We start from the raw sequence: 12,226 nt of genomic DNA on the forward strand, positions 1-12,226 counted from the left end.
AGAAGGATAAAGTTTTCTGGAAACTTGCCAAAAGTCATGTTGGAAACTTGCCAAAGTCTGTTTTAATTAGACACTTATTTAAACCTATCTTATAAATCTACTGTAATCCACAAAAAGGTAGTCAGTCAATTCAGATGCAATGGAGTTAACTACTATGACAAACGAAGACGGTAACGTCACAAAGAATCCATCCCATTAGAATGAGTTTTTTTAAAGTTGAGGGAAAACGTGTGTGATGTTGTTCTTCTCTATAGGTATATCCGTTTTGATTTCATGTTATAAAAAATACGATATCTATCACATACAGCGATTTCCAATTGTTTCAATTAAGATTGTAAAACGGTAATCGTGATTTTTTTATTATTGAATAGGGTGGTCTGATGTATCCTAAGCCCTCGTTAGTTAGTTATGTGGTAATAGGTTTCCAAGCCCTAAGGTTTCACTACGTTGAAACCAATTAACTAAATTCAAACTTATTTCACAGTGAACCTGTCAGTGGCCGACGCGATGGTGTCCACCCTGAACGTGACCTTCAACTTCACGTACATGCTGCACTCCGATTGGCCATTCGGCGACTTCTACTGCAAGTTCTGTCAGTTCATCGCCGTGCTCAGCATATCTGCCTCGGTGTTCACGTTAATGGCGATCAGTATAGACAGGTAAATAACCTTAATTATATTCTTTGTGTTAAATAATAAATTATATACACGAACGTTATTCAATCATAACAACAATTTATACAATTGAGATAGAATAGAGAGCTTGATTATATACAATACTTTTTCTACAAGTCATCTAAAATAATACTTTTTCTACTATAAAACCTAAATAATTAAAGAAGTATCGCAGTAGTACAAAAGACATCAACGCGTGCATAATATATGAATAGGTATTACTCATGAAATAGTCGCGCGTTGGTGTCTTTTCCACTGGACCGCGGCGCCACGTGATTGATCAAATTCATTTTTTTATTTTTTATATTAGCCTATTTTGGTGTCCCACTGCTGGGCAAAGGCCTCCCCTCGTTTTCTCCACTCGACCCTGTCATCGCCATTTTCCCACCATTTGGGGTAGAATGGGTCCAAGTCGTTCCCGTTGACTAAATCGTTTCGAAATGAATATTATATTTGAGTTGGGAGCCCATACATGAAAAGTACCAAATTACAGTATGGTATACCTACGAAATCTTAATTCAACCATTACATTCGACGAGTAGAAAAAATTACCTGTAAAACTCGGTCACATAAAATTATAAAAATGTTATCGATAAAAAATGCATTACCTATCTCTGAAACAGGGCCCAATGAAGAAAACATTATAAGATATCATAGTCTCTAAATATGACCACGAATACATCGTTAAAGCCCTTCGGGCTCCAGCCTCGGTGTAAATTAATAGCACTCTAACTTTTTATGAGACAAAACAATGTTAATAATGTCGAAAAATTCCTCCCAGAGGACATTTTCGCCACTTTTAAGGAATGTCGTTTAATCAGTTTTATTGAACCGTAAATCACCGACGGTACATTTCCACCCGCTGTTCGCTATTAATTAAAACTTCTTGGAGAGAAATGACTAATTACGAGGTCTGGGTAGAGGACAAAAACGGCCTTAATACTTATAAATGGACGAGCGAACGAATGTTTAATCAACATTTCTAGACCTGCTTGAAGTACAAGCGAATCTTCGTCTGTCTTGTTGACCTGGTGAAGACCCGAAATATACTTTTTTTATAATTTTTACAGCAGATTGTAATTAATTATGAACAAAATAAAACTTTATAACATCGGTTTTATTAAGTTTACTTTCAAAATTATGCTTGATTGTCATTATGCTAAAATATTTGAAGATTAACCCCCTTATTCATAACACTACGGGCTTGATTTAGTTTAATTATGTTTTATCCCTTTCTTATACAAATACATAAGTCAAAATGACAGACAAAGACAAACGATTAATAGCTAAATTCAGTCCAGTAACGCGTTTTTGAATACCGCCATTAATATCCTTTCGAGACCCGTCGGCTCCCTGGGTAGTCATATTTACTATATTTTACTGGAATATGGGTCCGGGTCTCGAAAGGATATTTAATCAAGCAAGAACACCTGCATTTAAATGAAATATGAGACATATATTTTGTAACCTGACATTAGGCCTATAGGATGCTTTTTTATCCCGGAATACATCCCTTAACCCGTCTTTGTCCGCGTACTTTTGCAAGTACAAATTATATTCGAGTTTTGAACTCTTAGAGCCGCTTGCACCACCGTTTAAACCTGGAGTTACCATGGTTACCAGTACAATTTGACACTGGGTTAACAGTTTATCGGATTAACCCCGGGTTAGTGGGATAGTGCAAGTGGCGCTTAGAGAAATAAAAGAAAGTTCCAAATTCAAAAGCATCAATATCAGTTTGGGTCTTACGAGGAGGCAAAGTGTAAACCCTGAGTGGACACTCGAGTTGAGTGTGCAGCAGGGCGGGGCGTGCAGCGTGCAAACGTATAGGAGCGGCCTTAGTGCAAGCTGCTCACATCACCTGTGAGCCCGGCGCCACGCTGCACGCCCCGCCGAACGCTCCGCTTTGAGCGTCCACTCAGGCCTTACACTAAGGTGTTGCAATGGGGGTTTAAATTAAGTACGGAAGCGATAAGGGGTTTCTAAATGCAGCGACGGTGTAATAACGCCTTGGCTTCTATGCGGATGAAGTCACGGGCAAACGCTAGTAGATAATAATAGCTGCTCAGCCAACATTTCAATTTGGTACGTTTTTTCACAGCAAAAATAAATAACCTTGTCGTATTTTATCCTTTGCTACCCCTTTTCATTGCCTCTGATTAAAATTCAGCGGAGAATCCGTCCTGAAAGCGATTTTTAATTTATTATAAACAGATAAAAAAATAAAAGCAAGAAAGTCCAGTGGAATTTATTTCGTATTTCGTTTCTTTCTTTGAATTGTAACAGATTCCAAAGCGAATTTTGCCAATGAATGTTTGGCGAGACTTTGATTAACGTCTGGATTCTGAGTTAATGAATTCAAACTTTTTTTTTTTAGCTCAATTAATTATTTCACGAGAAATTTACTGATGGCACGTCGCGTCGTTACTTAGTTTAATAATTTAAGTCTTGTATTTAGGAATTGCATAAGGTGCAGCGGGACAATTGCGACTGGCAAGTTATAAAGTGCAACTTTGACCACAGAAAACTACTATTTACAGTACCATTACTGGCAATCGATTGCCTTCATACTGTAGATTAGTTATCTTGGTTTAATTTTTTCAGAATCACATCACTCAATTTCAGACCATGTGTATGTCATATTAAACATATTAGTAACGGGTCACTCACGTATTTTAAGTCGAAAACGCTCGACATGTTTCACTCCGTACCGAGGAGCGTCACCAGGAGCTTGCGTCGACGGTAACGGACCGGCGCAGACTGCGGGCCGCAGCCCTATGTGTATGTGTATGTCATACACGGCAATTTTATAAATAAGAGATTTTAAAATATGAAACCAGCGTTCTCTGATTTAAATCCCGGTAAGGAAATAAATTATACTTACTCCGTTTCAGAAAGCCATTTTTAAGCACTGACGCCTTAAAGTTTGAAAATAAAGACATCCCAAACATGTCGTGCGTGGTGACTAAATACTGTAAATACGAGTAATACATATTAGAAAAACCGTAAAATTACATAATGTAGACTCCATAGGTTTAAATATCATATTAAATTTAAGCTATCAACTAAAAGGCCCGGGCCGTTAAAAGGTAAAATTTACGATTATAAGTATAAACGTTGACTTACAATAAAGATCCATCTTTTTTGACCTTCTACAAGAAAATCTCTATAAAAAATATACCTAAAACACGTCTTTTGTTTTAAGCCAGTCGTAAAAAGTTATGAAACTCGCACTTGGCAGTTGTGCGTGCACTTATACTCGTAGTATGAATTATCTCAGAAGATTTTTTCGGGCTCGGGCCTTAATCCGTTAAACAAAAGGTATTGTTTCCTTTATCCAGTGGTGACACTGCTTACTGCTAATAGCCGTTCTCACAGAGGCATCTTTGGGTATTTACAATAACTTATCTGACAATTTTGTTCCTGTGTGTTTGTTTTGTTAAAGTTATTTCAGTAATATTGGAACTTAATAATATAATGCATTCATCAGATACGTTGCTATCATCAGCCCACTCCGCCCACGATTGGGCAAGCGGGCAACGCTGGGCATCGCTGCTGCCATCTGGGCTGGCAGTTCTCTCATCAGCAGTCCCAACCTTGTGTACTTCACTACCGACACAGTTGACCTACCGGATGGGACTAGAAGGTAAACCGATAGACTCTACGAGTATAATCTGGTACATATAGTTTTCGCTATATAGGCAGCAGCCACATAGGTAGTTCTCTCACCAGTAGCCCAAACCACATGAATTTCACAACCTACAGTCGCCATCAGATATATCGGAGCGGCCGAGTCGCTCACAAATATCTGAACACACCTCTATTGTCATGGCGCTAGGTGCATGCGTGTTCAGATATTTTTGAGTCCGTCGGCCGCTCCGATATATCTGATGGCGACTGTACAAGGTTCCTCCTCCCGGAAAACTATTTGTAGATACAGTTATTGAAGTAAAACTTCTTTAGGCGCGACTAGCTGAGGGTAACTCAGATTTTTTTCAGACGGAAGTAACGCTCAGTAGTGACATGCAGGACACACGTCAAAGTGCCAACATAGCGATAAACGTCAAAGAAGTTTTACTTCGCGCGTAAAGATTACACGCACACACTTTTTTAGAACAGGTCGCCTTGCAGCATTATCTTTAGCCGCATGACAATTAAAGGCATCAAATCTATTACCAAATTTATATCAAAACTGTTTGTGTTCTTTTTTTGTATTACCTATAGTACTTTTTTATAGTTTAAACTATAAAACCTTTTTGACATGTTATACATTTTACAGACGCGTATGCTTCGCGAAATGGCCAGATTACAACAAAGCTCCTGTTTCACTGTATGACTACTAGTAAGTATATTTTTACATAGGTCAATAGGTACCTATTGGAAAATTCAGCGTTTCTTATAAATCATACCATAAAACAACAATGACAACGCGATAGCACGGATCAAACGAACCTTCGTACCCTACATAGGTTTTAAAGGGAACACGTCAATTATTCATTGGCAAGCATCATTCAACTATTTATGAACAAGTTTCTGAAACCACGTTTTAAAATTAAAAATGACAAATTAAAGTACCATCCATCATCCATATCACATGTATGAAATAAACATTTCCATTTCGACACTATAAAAATTACGCAGGCACATCTGACTATAGTATGAATCTTCTGAAATGATTTTTACGCCTAAGACCCTAATCTGTTAAACGAAAGCCATTGTTTCTTTTAAGTGAGCGGTCGGCCATTGTGTGCCATTGTTAGACACAATGGCACGCGCCGTGGCACGCGCTCAGAGACAAATGGCCGACCGCACGCACAAAAGATACAATGGCTTTTGTTTAACAGATTAGGGTCTTAGACGTAAAAATCATTTGAGAAGATTTATACTATACACTATCACACCCCATTCGAAACCGCGTACGCTACGCACGTCCTGAACCTAATAACACTATAAATCAGAAAGGATACTAGACACATTTTTCGCTTACAAAATACGAGTACCTACAGTGAAAAAGCTGCATTGCATGAAAATAAAATATAACATATTTTCTTACGACTTTTCAAAATAATAGAGCATATTCAGAGACGTGTTCATTCATTATTGTCGATATGAAATTAATATCATATTTTATATGGATGTAATATCATTTTAGTACCTATAAAATGTAAATTTTCTGCTACCTTAACGTGTATAATAATTCTATTTTTGAACTCGATTGACACGTGTAGTCAAATTAAAAAGTTGTCGGTTTTTTTTTCACAGTTACAACGTAGCGTACATGATCCTGACGTATTTTGTGCCGATCATATCCATGATGTACACATACGCTCGTGTCGGCATCGAGCTGTGGGGCTCTAAGTCCATCGGCGAGTGCACACAGGCGCAGCTGGAGAGCGTCAAGAGCAAAAGAAGGGTTTGTACTCGTAAATAGTTGCAACAATTAAATCTCTTCTTCTTCCTCAGCGAGTATGCGCCTACTGTTGGGCATATGCCTCTCCAAATCTCCTCAAAGCAGCCCGATTTGCTGCTTCTCTCCTCCAGAGCGGGCCCGCAATCTTTTTAATGTTATCCTCCCATCTTGTTGGAGGTCTGTGATCTGGTCTTTTTTAAACGAGGCCTCCACGCTAGGACACGCTTGCTCTATCTCCTATCATCTCTGCGACATACGTGTCCGGCCCGGGCCCATTTCAGGGTTGCAATCCGTCGGCCGATGTCTACCACTTTGGTCCGTCGCCGGATCTCCTCCTTTCGGATTTTATCGCAGAGAGATATACCGAGCATACTGCGTTCCATCGCTCTTTGTGCAACTTTGATCCTCTTCATTCCACACATCGTTAACGTCCACGTCTCGCAAGCGTAGATCATGGCGGGCAGTACACAATTACAATTAAATACCATACGACAAGTTAGCGCCTAGCGACATCATCGTCATCATGTTTCGTTCTAGTCAGATGTAGGTTTTTTTGGAGATTTAATCAACAGCAAAGTTGCTCGAACAAGATGTTTGTTCAACATGACTTTACCTCTCCCCTCTCCTCAATCAATAACACTTGATTGGTAAAACTGTCAATGGTTGAGATACAAATTTTGCCGACAAAACATTTTTCCAACCGCTTTGACCCAGTTTTATTTATACCTACTCCAAGGAAAAAAGCTACAAAAGAAAAGGCCTTCAAAATTACATTACAAGGGCGTTTAATTTCATCTATTTACCATATAAGGAATAAACGAGTACATAACACGTCCAACTGTCCCGTGTTCTAAATTAGAAATTTCTACGTTGTCGTTTTATCAAGACAAATGTATGTTTGGCAGTACGTTGTTTGGTTTGTTTAGTAGCATGGTCGCATTTTTATCGCCTGCCACCATACCTGGCACGTTCTAACAAGTATATAAGTGCGAATGTGACGCATGACACGACAGGCGATAAAACGCGATGATACCGCCATTCTGGAGTTCGTCTAAGCTGATTCTGCACTGCACCGACTTTGACAGAACAAAAGCAGGATATGTCACTGTATCTATTTAAATTTCAAATAGACATTCCCGCTGCGAGAGTTAGTCAGGTGAAGACAAAATGAAACAGCGACCAAGCACCCGCCACTTTTTCGGGTAAACTAAGTAAAGTAATCCTAACTAAAATTTATGACGTGCCTATTTATTTTGCGTTTTAGGACCGATTTTGATGAAGGTAGTCGTTTTGTGTTTAATTTATAGCAAATTTTAATACTTTGGTGTGATTTAGTTTTGGTTTATTGTTTTAAGTCGGGGGTTAAGGGTATTGGCTGACAATATGGTGTCTGACGAGGGTCGTTAGGTTCGTAAAGGATTGCTACGATTATTTATCGACAGCGAATCTAGCGTAAAAACAATAGTTGTTTTTGCTTCTAAAGTTTATTTAAAATAGCGTTCACGTACGTTTGTTCTTGTCTTGAAGCGAGAAACGACAACACGACTTAACGTCGGACATTGACCTTTAAATGTAACATACACGACAACACAACACGGTCAGCGACGGAGACCGTATAAAGCGACAGATGCGCGTAACATAAAAATTTCGCCCTTTTATTGTTAGGATTTTTATCATGTTATTTTTACCCAGAATCACGAGCACATTTTGTCCCGAAGAGACAAACGCCAAACAAACTGACGTGACTACTTCTATACATTATTTTAATTTCATTAGGCGTTTTCTATTCAACCCCTAGCTCCTTGCCGGTTGCATCCATCTCCAACTCAACTTAGTTACCTTCCAACGTTTTCGAATCTCTCTCTCCTCAACCTTCTCATAACCAAAACTTTCTCTTTCAGGTAGTAAAGATGATGATAGTAGTAGTGCTGATCTTCGCTGTGTGCTGGCTGCCATTCCACGTGTACTTCGTGGTGACGGCGTATTACCCGGAGCTGACCAACCAGGAGTACATCCAGGAGGTGTATCTCGGCATCTATTGGTTGGCGATGAGCAACTCTATGTTCAACCCTATGATATACTGCTGCATGAATTCAAAGTAAGTACCTGTAACGTCACAGAGCGTAAAATTTAAAAAACAGATTCCTTAGACTATCTAGTATCCACAGTATCCTATAAAAAATAACTATGAATAAATTGTTACTTTTTAGGTAATTAAAAAAGCCCTAATGAATTTTTATTTAAACAAAAATGTAAGATGTGTAAAGCAGTAAATTCTAAGAATTCGTGTTTCCAACTTGACAGCTGATGTACCTGCATCCAGCTGGAAAAGAAAACTGCTCTGAGGGTATGCACTTTTGCAGCTGGCGCTGTACGGCTCCGTGAATTATTTTTTATTTATGTAAGCGTTACCTAACGTTGGCAATCCGGCTACGACAACATGTACGACGCTTTACGACGCCAGACTTATATTGACCGTGATATAGACCGTGATTACGGTTTGTATTGTTTATGAACTCCCGATATTTCGACGCACGGCAGTTACATGCATCTTGTTCTTGACAACGGGTTGCGGGTGGTTCGGGAGTTCATAAACAATACAAAAGGTAATCACGGTCTATATCCCAGTCAATATAAGTCTAGTGAAACTAACCGTGAATCATTCAAAAGCTTTACGCCGCCATTTAGTTTACCAGTATGTGCGGTTTACCTGTGCTCATATTCGGAATAACGGAACGCAGGATATATAATATTAATATTTAAATCATCCACAGATTCCGTAGAGGTTTCAAGCAGTTTTTCCGCTGTTACCGCACGCTGGGCCCGGGCGGGCTGCGCAGGCACCGTGCCTTCGGCACGGATCGGCTCGAGCGCTCCGGACACAGCCTCTCGCCTAGCAGGAAAAACGGTACAAGTACGTTTGTACCCCCTGCCCAGTTACTTGCTCCAGGGCACTCCAAGCTATAGTCGGACCAAGCTAAGTGTACAGATGCAGTGCATAATTGTTTTCCATCGTGTTTTCTCGGAAACGTTCGTATTTGTCATGCTACTTCAGCACAGAATAACTAATAGATAGACCTTCAGTCAACCTCAGTACTTTTTGTACCGAGACTGACTGAAATATCAAGAGACGTTCGTACATTTCCGTGGGAATACGATGGAAAATAATTATGCACTACATCTGTTCCGATTATGACGTGGCAAAGTCTGAAAGTGTGATAATAAAAGTAATGTCTGACCATACAATTTTTTTCTATAGATTTTTTTTTATTATTTTTTTTCTACGCGTGCGCCCGTGAGGGGCAGAACTTACGTAATGCGAAAAAAATTAAAACACGTTTTAACATTTCTGACAACATACCAAAAACAACCTACGTAATTTGGTCGGGTTATTTGTTACCCACCATAAACCATAGTAAATTTACGGTGGGGAATAAAAAATGTGAGACTGTGACAAGGACAAACAATATAATAACGCTTTCTCTGCTAACTACTCCTACTGAAAGTTCCATAAGAGCATCTCGTTTTATCATCTCCTGGCTCTACCATACAATTTTATCTCTACACTATTGTACCTCTATGTGTTTCAGGTTTATGGTGACACTTTTACATTTTGTCATTGCAAATACCAGTTTGGTCCAACTCTAGAACGAGTTGAATTAAGGTGGTTCGACTAGGTTACCCAAAGCTTAAACCCCGCTAGATGGCGTCACTTTTGCAAATTTTATGGTTTTATTTTTTTGTGGAATAGTGTTGGTATCTGTATACTTAAAAGTATGTTTAGCGCACTCTTTACATAAATATTGAACTATTATAATAAACATTGAATACTTCATTAGTGCAAAAAACACTTTTAAAGTCGACAGAGTGTTTCTGTCATGCTATTTCCTACTATTACTCACACATGCAAACAGTGTTTCCGTGATGCTTGTAGTAGACAATTTCATGCAGTGTAAGTATGCTGCAATGGCGTTGCGGTATGTTCGTGGAAATACGTGCAAGAAGATTCGGGTTCGAGACTGGTACGTCAGGAGTACTTTTTTTTGTCCTTTTTGTGTTATCTTATGTTTCTTATACCTTTTATTCTTCGAATTCTTGTCCGATTCCGATATAACCGAAATATATTTCAGTGATATCGGAAATGGCTCTAACGATTTCGATGAAATTTGCTGTAAGGGGTTCGATCTAGCTAGGTCTTATCTCTGGGAAAACGAGCATTTTTGAGTTTTTACTTATGTTTTCTTTTTCTCCCAGATATTCAGTATTATTAATAAATTAGTTTATAACGTTTTATAAAAATATGTGACGTTTTGAACTAAAAGGTAGCACATTGTCGGTTGTCGATTAGGTTGATTTCATTTTGAAGCTTTATGGAAATATGACAACAATAAGTAGGTACCCGTTTGGTTGAAAACGCCACATATATTGAAAACCTGACTTTCACAAATCTCACCTTTTTGGGTTCTTCCAACTCAGAAAGGATGGAGAATACTGACGATTCTTCGTAGCACTAGCCCAAGGAAGTCCAGGTTTGTAAGTGTCAGGTATCAGTTTTTTTTAAAGCGCTAAATATAGTTCTACAAGTAAAGCAATCCCTTACTGCCCAGCCTCTATAGTATTTTTCAAACTAGAAGGGTACGATGATAGATTTCATCTCCATACAATTTATAACCTATTAATGCCAAATGTTGCAAAATTATATTGAATTGAGATCTATCATCGTACCCTTGCAGTTTGAAATAGTTATTTACGATACAAGTGCGGAAAAGAGAAAATTCGAAACGAGTGGCGACAGATTAAAACACGACCGCAGAGAGTGTTTTAAATCGACACGAGTTGCGAATTACCTAATCGCACGTGTAACGTACAACGTTTTACAGTACATATGGCCCTTTAAACTTTCGACATATGCATGAAAAGTGCTCTTTACGCACTAGGGCGAGAAAGTTGCACCATATGTACTGTAAAATACTTTTTAGTACATATGGTGCTACATATACGTTACCGCCCTAGTGCGGTAATTAGTACAATACGTGCATATGTCGAAAATGTAAAGGGCCATAATTATGTACTGTAAAACGTTGTACAATACACGTGCGAAAAGGTAATTCGCAACTCGTGTCGATTAAAACACTTCCTTCGGTCGTGTTTCAATTTATCGCCACTCGTTGCCAATTTCCTACTTTTCGCACTTGTATCGTAATGTACTAATAATAAAGTAGTAATTGTAAAATAAAATTAAAACTTTTTTTATATATTTTTTTTTTGGATTCAAGTAGGTACAGTGAGTAACAACATTGCATGGCCTTCTAATTATGACTATTATAGAAAACGGGATATTTATCATGTTTATTTATATTATTTATTTCTCGATATTTTGGCCGGTCTTGCAAGACCAGTCGTTGTGGAGATCCCTGGGGAGGCCTATGTCCAGCAGTGGATGTCTTGTTGGTGTAGATGGATTCACACAACAAATGAAATAACATTTTTTCATATTTGTTATCCGTAGTTGTCCCTGTACCTGAAAGAAAAATAATATCATGATAGCACAAAATCTCTAATGTTATAGGAAGAAAGATGATGCAACAATATGGATTCTAATAAAGTTATCATTTACTTACCTAGTAATAATTGTGTTTTTCATTCATAGACAAAATTCCATAATTGTCATCCCCAGGAAATGTTTTATTTTACTTTATTGCAGTGAGGATGTCCTGATTTTTTCTGGCTAATGAAGGAAAACATTTTATTTCCAAGAATGCCTCTTCATTTTGCACAATACCTAAAAAAACCTAGAGTTAGTGACACATTGACTATTCGGCAACCAAAACAGTAATAATTACATTATATAGGTATTGTTCACTGCTTATATTACGGAAGAAGTGAGAATTATTTTCTAAAAAGATCGGCACGAGAAAATTACAATGTACAATGAAGGAATGAAACTGTACCTACCTTACGAAACTTCACCATCATGAATTCCGCTTCAATTGAGTCTGAATTTTTCTGGATTTTCGCGGACCAGAACACCGATGATTTTTGTAACTTGATTTAGACGTTGCTATCATTTTCAGTTTATACAAACAAATTGATGTCACAATAAACATGACCCTATGTGTCAGTGTCAACACTGTCAAATAAA

At 38.2% G+C, this 12,226-nt stretch overlaps 1 protein-coding gene across 1 annotated transcript in view; it reads left to right on the forward strand.

Moving 5' to 3' along the window:
* The window catches only part of LOC134743528 (tachykinin-like peptides receptor 99D), a 31,933-nt gene that overhangs the window by 13,990 nt on the left and 5,717 nt on the right, over positions 1-12,226 (forward strand). Inside the window, exons 4-9 of the mRNA XM_063677017.1 lie at positions 485-659; positions 4,165-4,320; positions 4,954-5,016; positions 5,937-6,087; positions 7,986-8,182; positions 8,859-8,998. Coding sequence (XP_063533087.1) covers positions 485-659; positions 4,165-4,320; positions 4,954-5,016; positions 5,937-6,087; positions 7,986-8,182; positions 8,859-8,998 — 882 coding nt within the window. The remainder of the gene's footprint in view (positions 1-484; positions 660-4,164; positions 4,321-4,953; positions 5,017-5,936; positions 6,088-7,985; positions 8,183-8,858; positions 8,999-12,226) is intronic.

Source organism: Cydia strobilella, chromosome 8 (assembly GCF_947568885.1).
Source record: "Cydia strobilella chromosome 8, ilCydStro3.1, whole genome shotgun sequence".
Classification (NCBI taxonomy): Eukaryota; Metazoa; Arthropoda; class Insecta; order Lepidoptera; family Tortricidae; genus Cydia; species Cydia strobilella.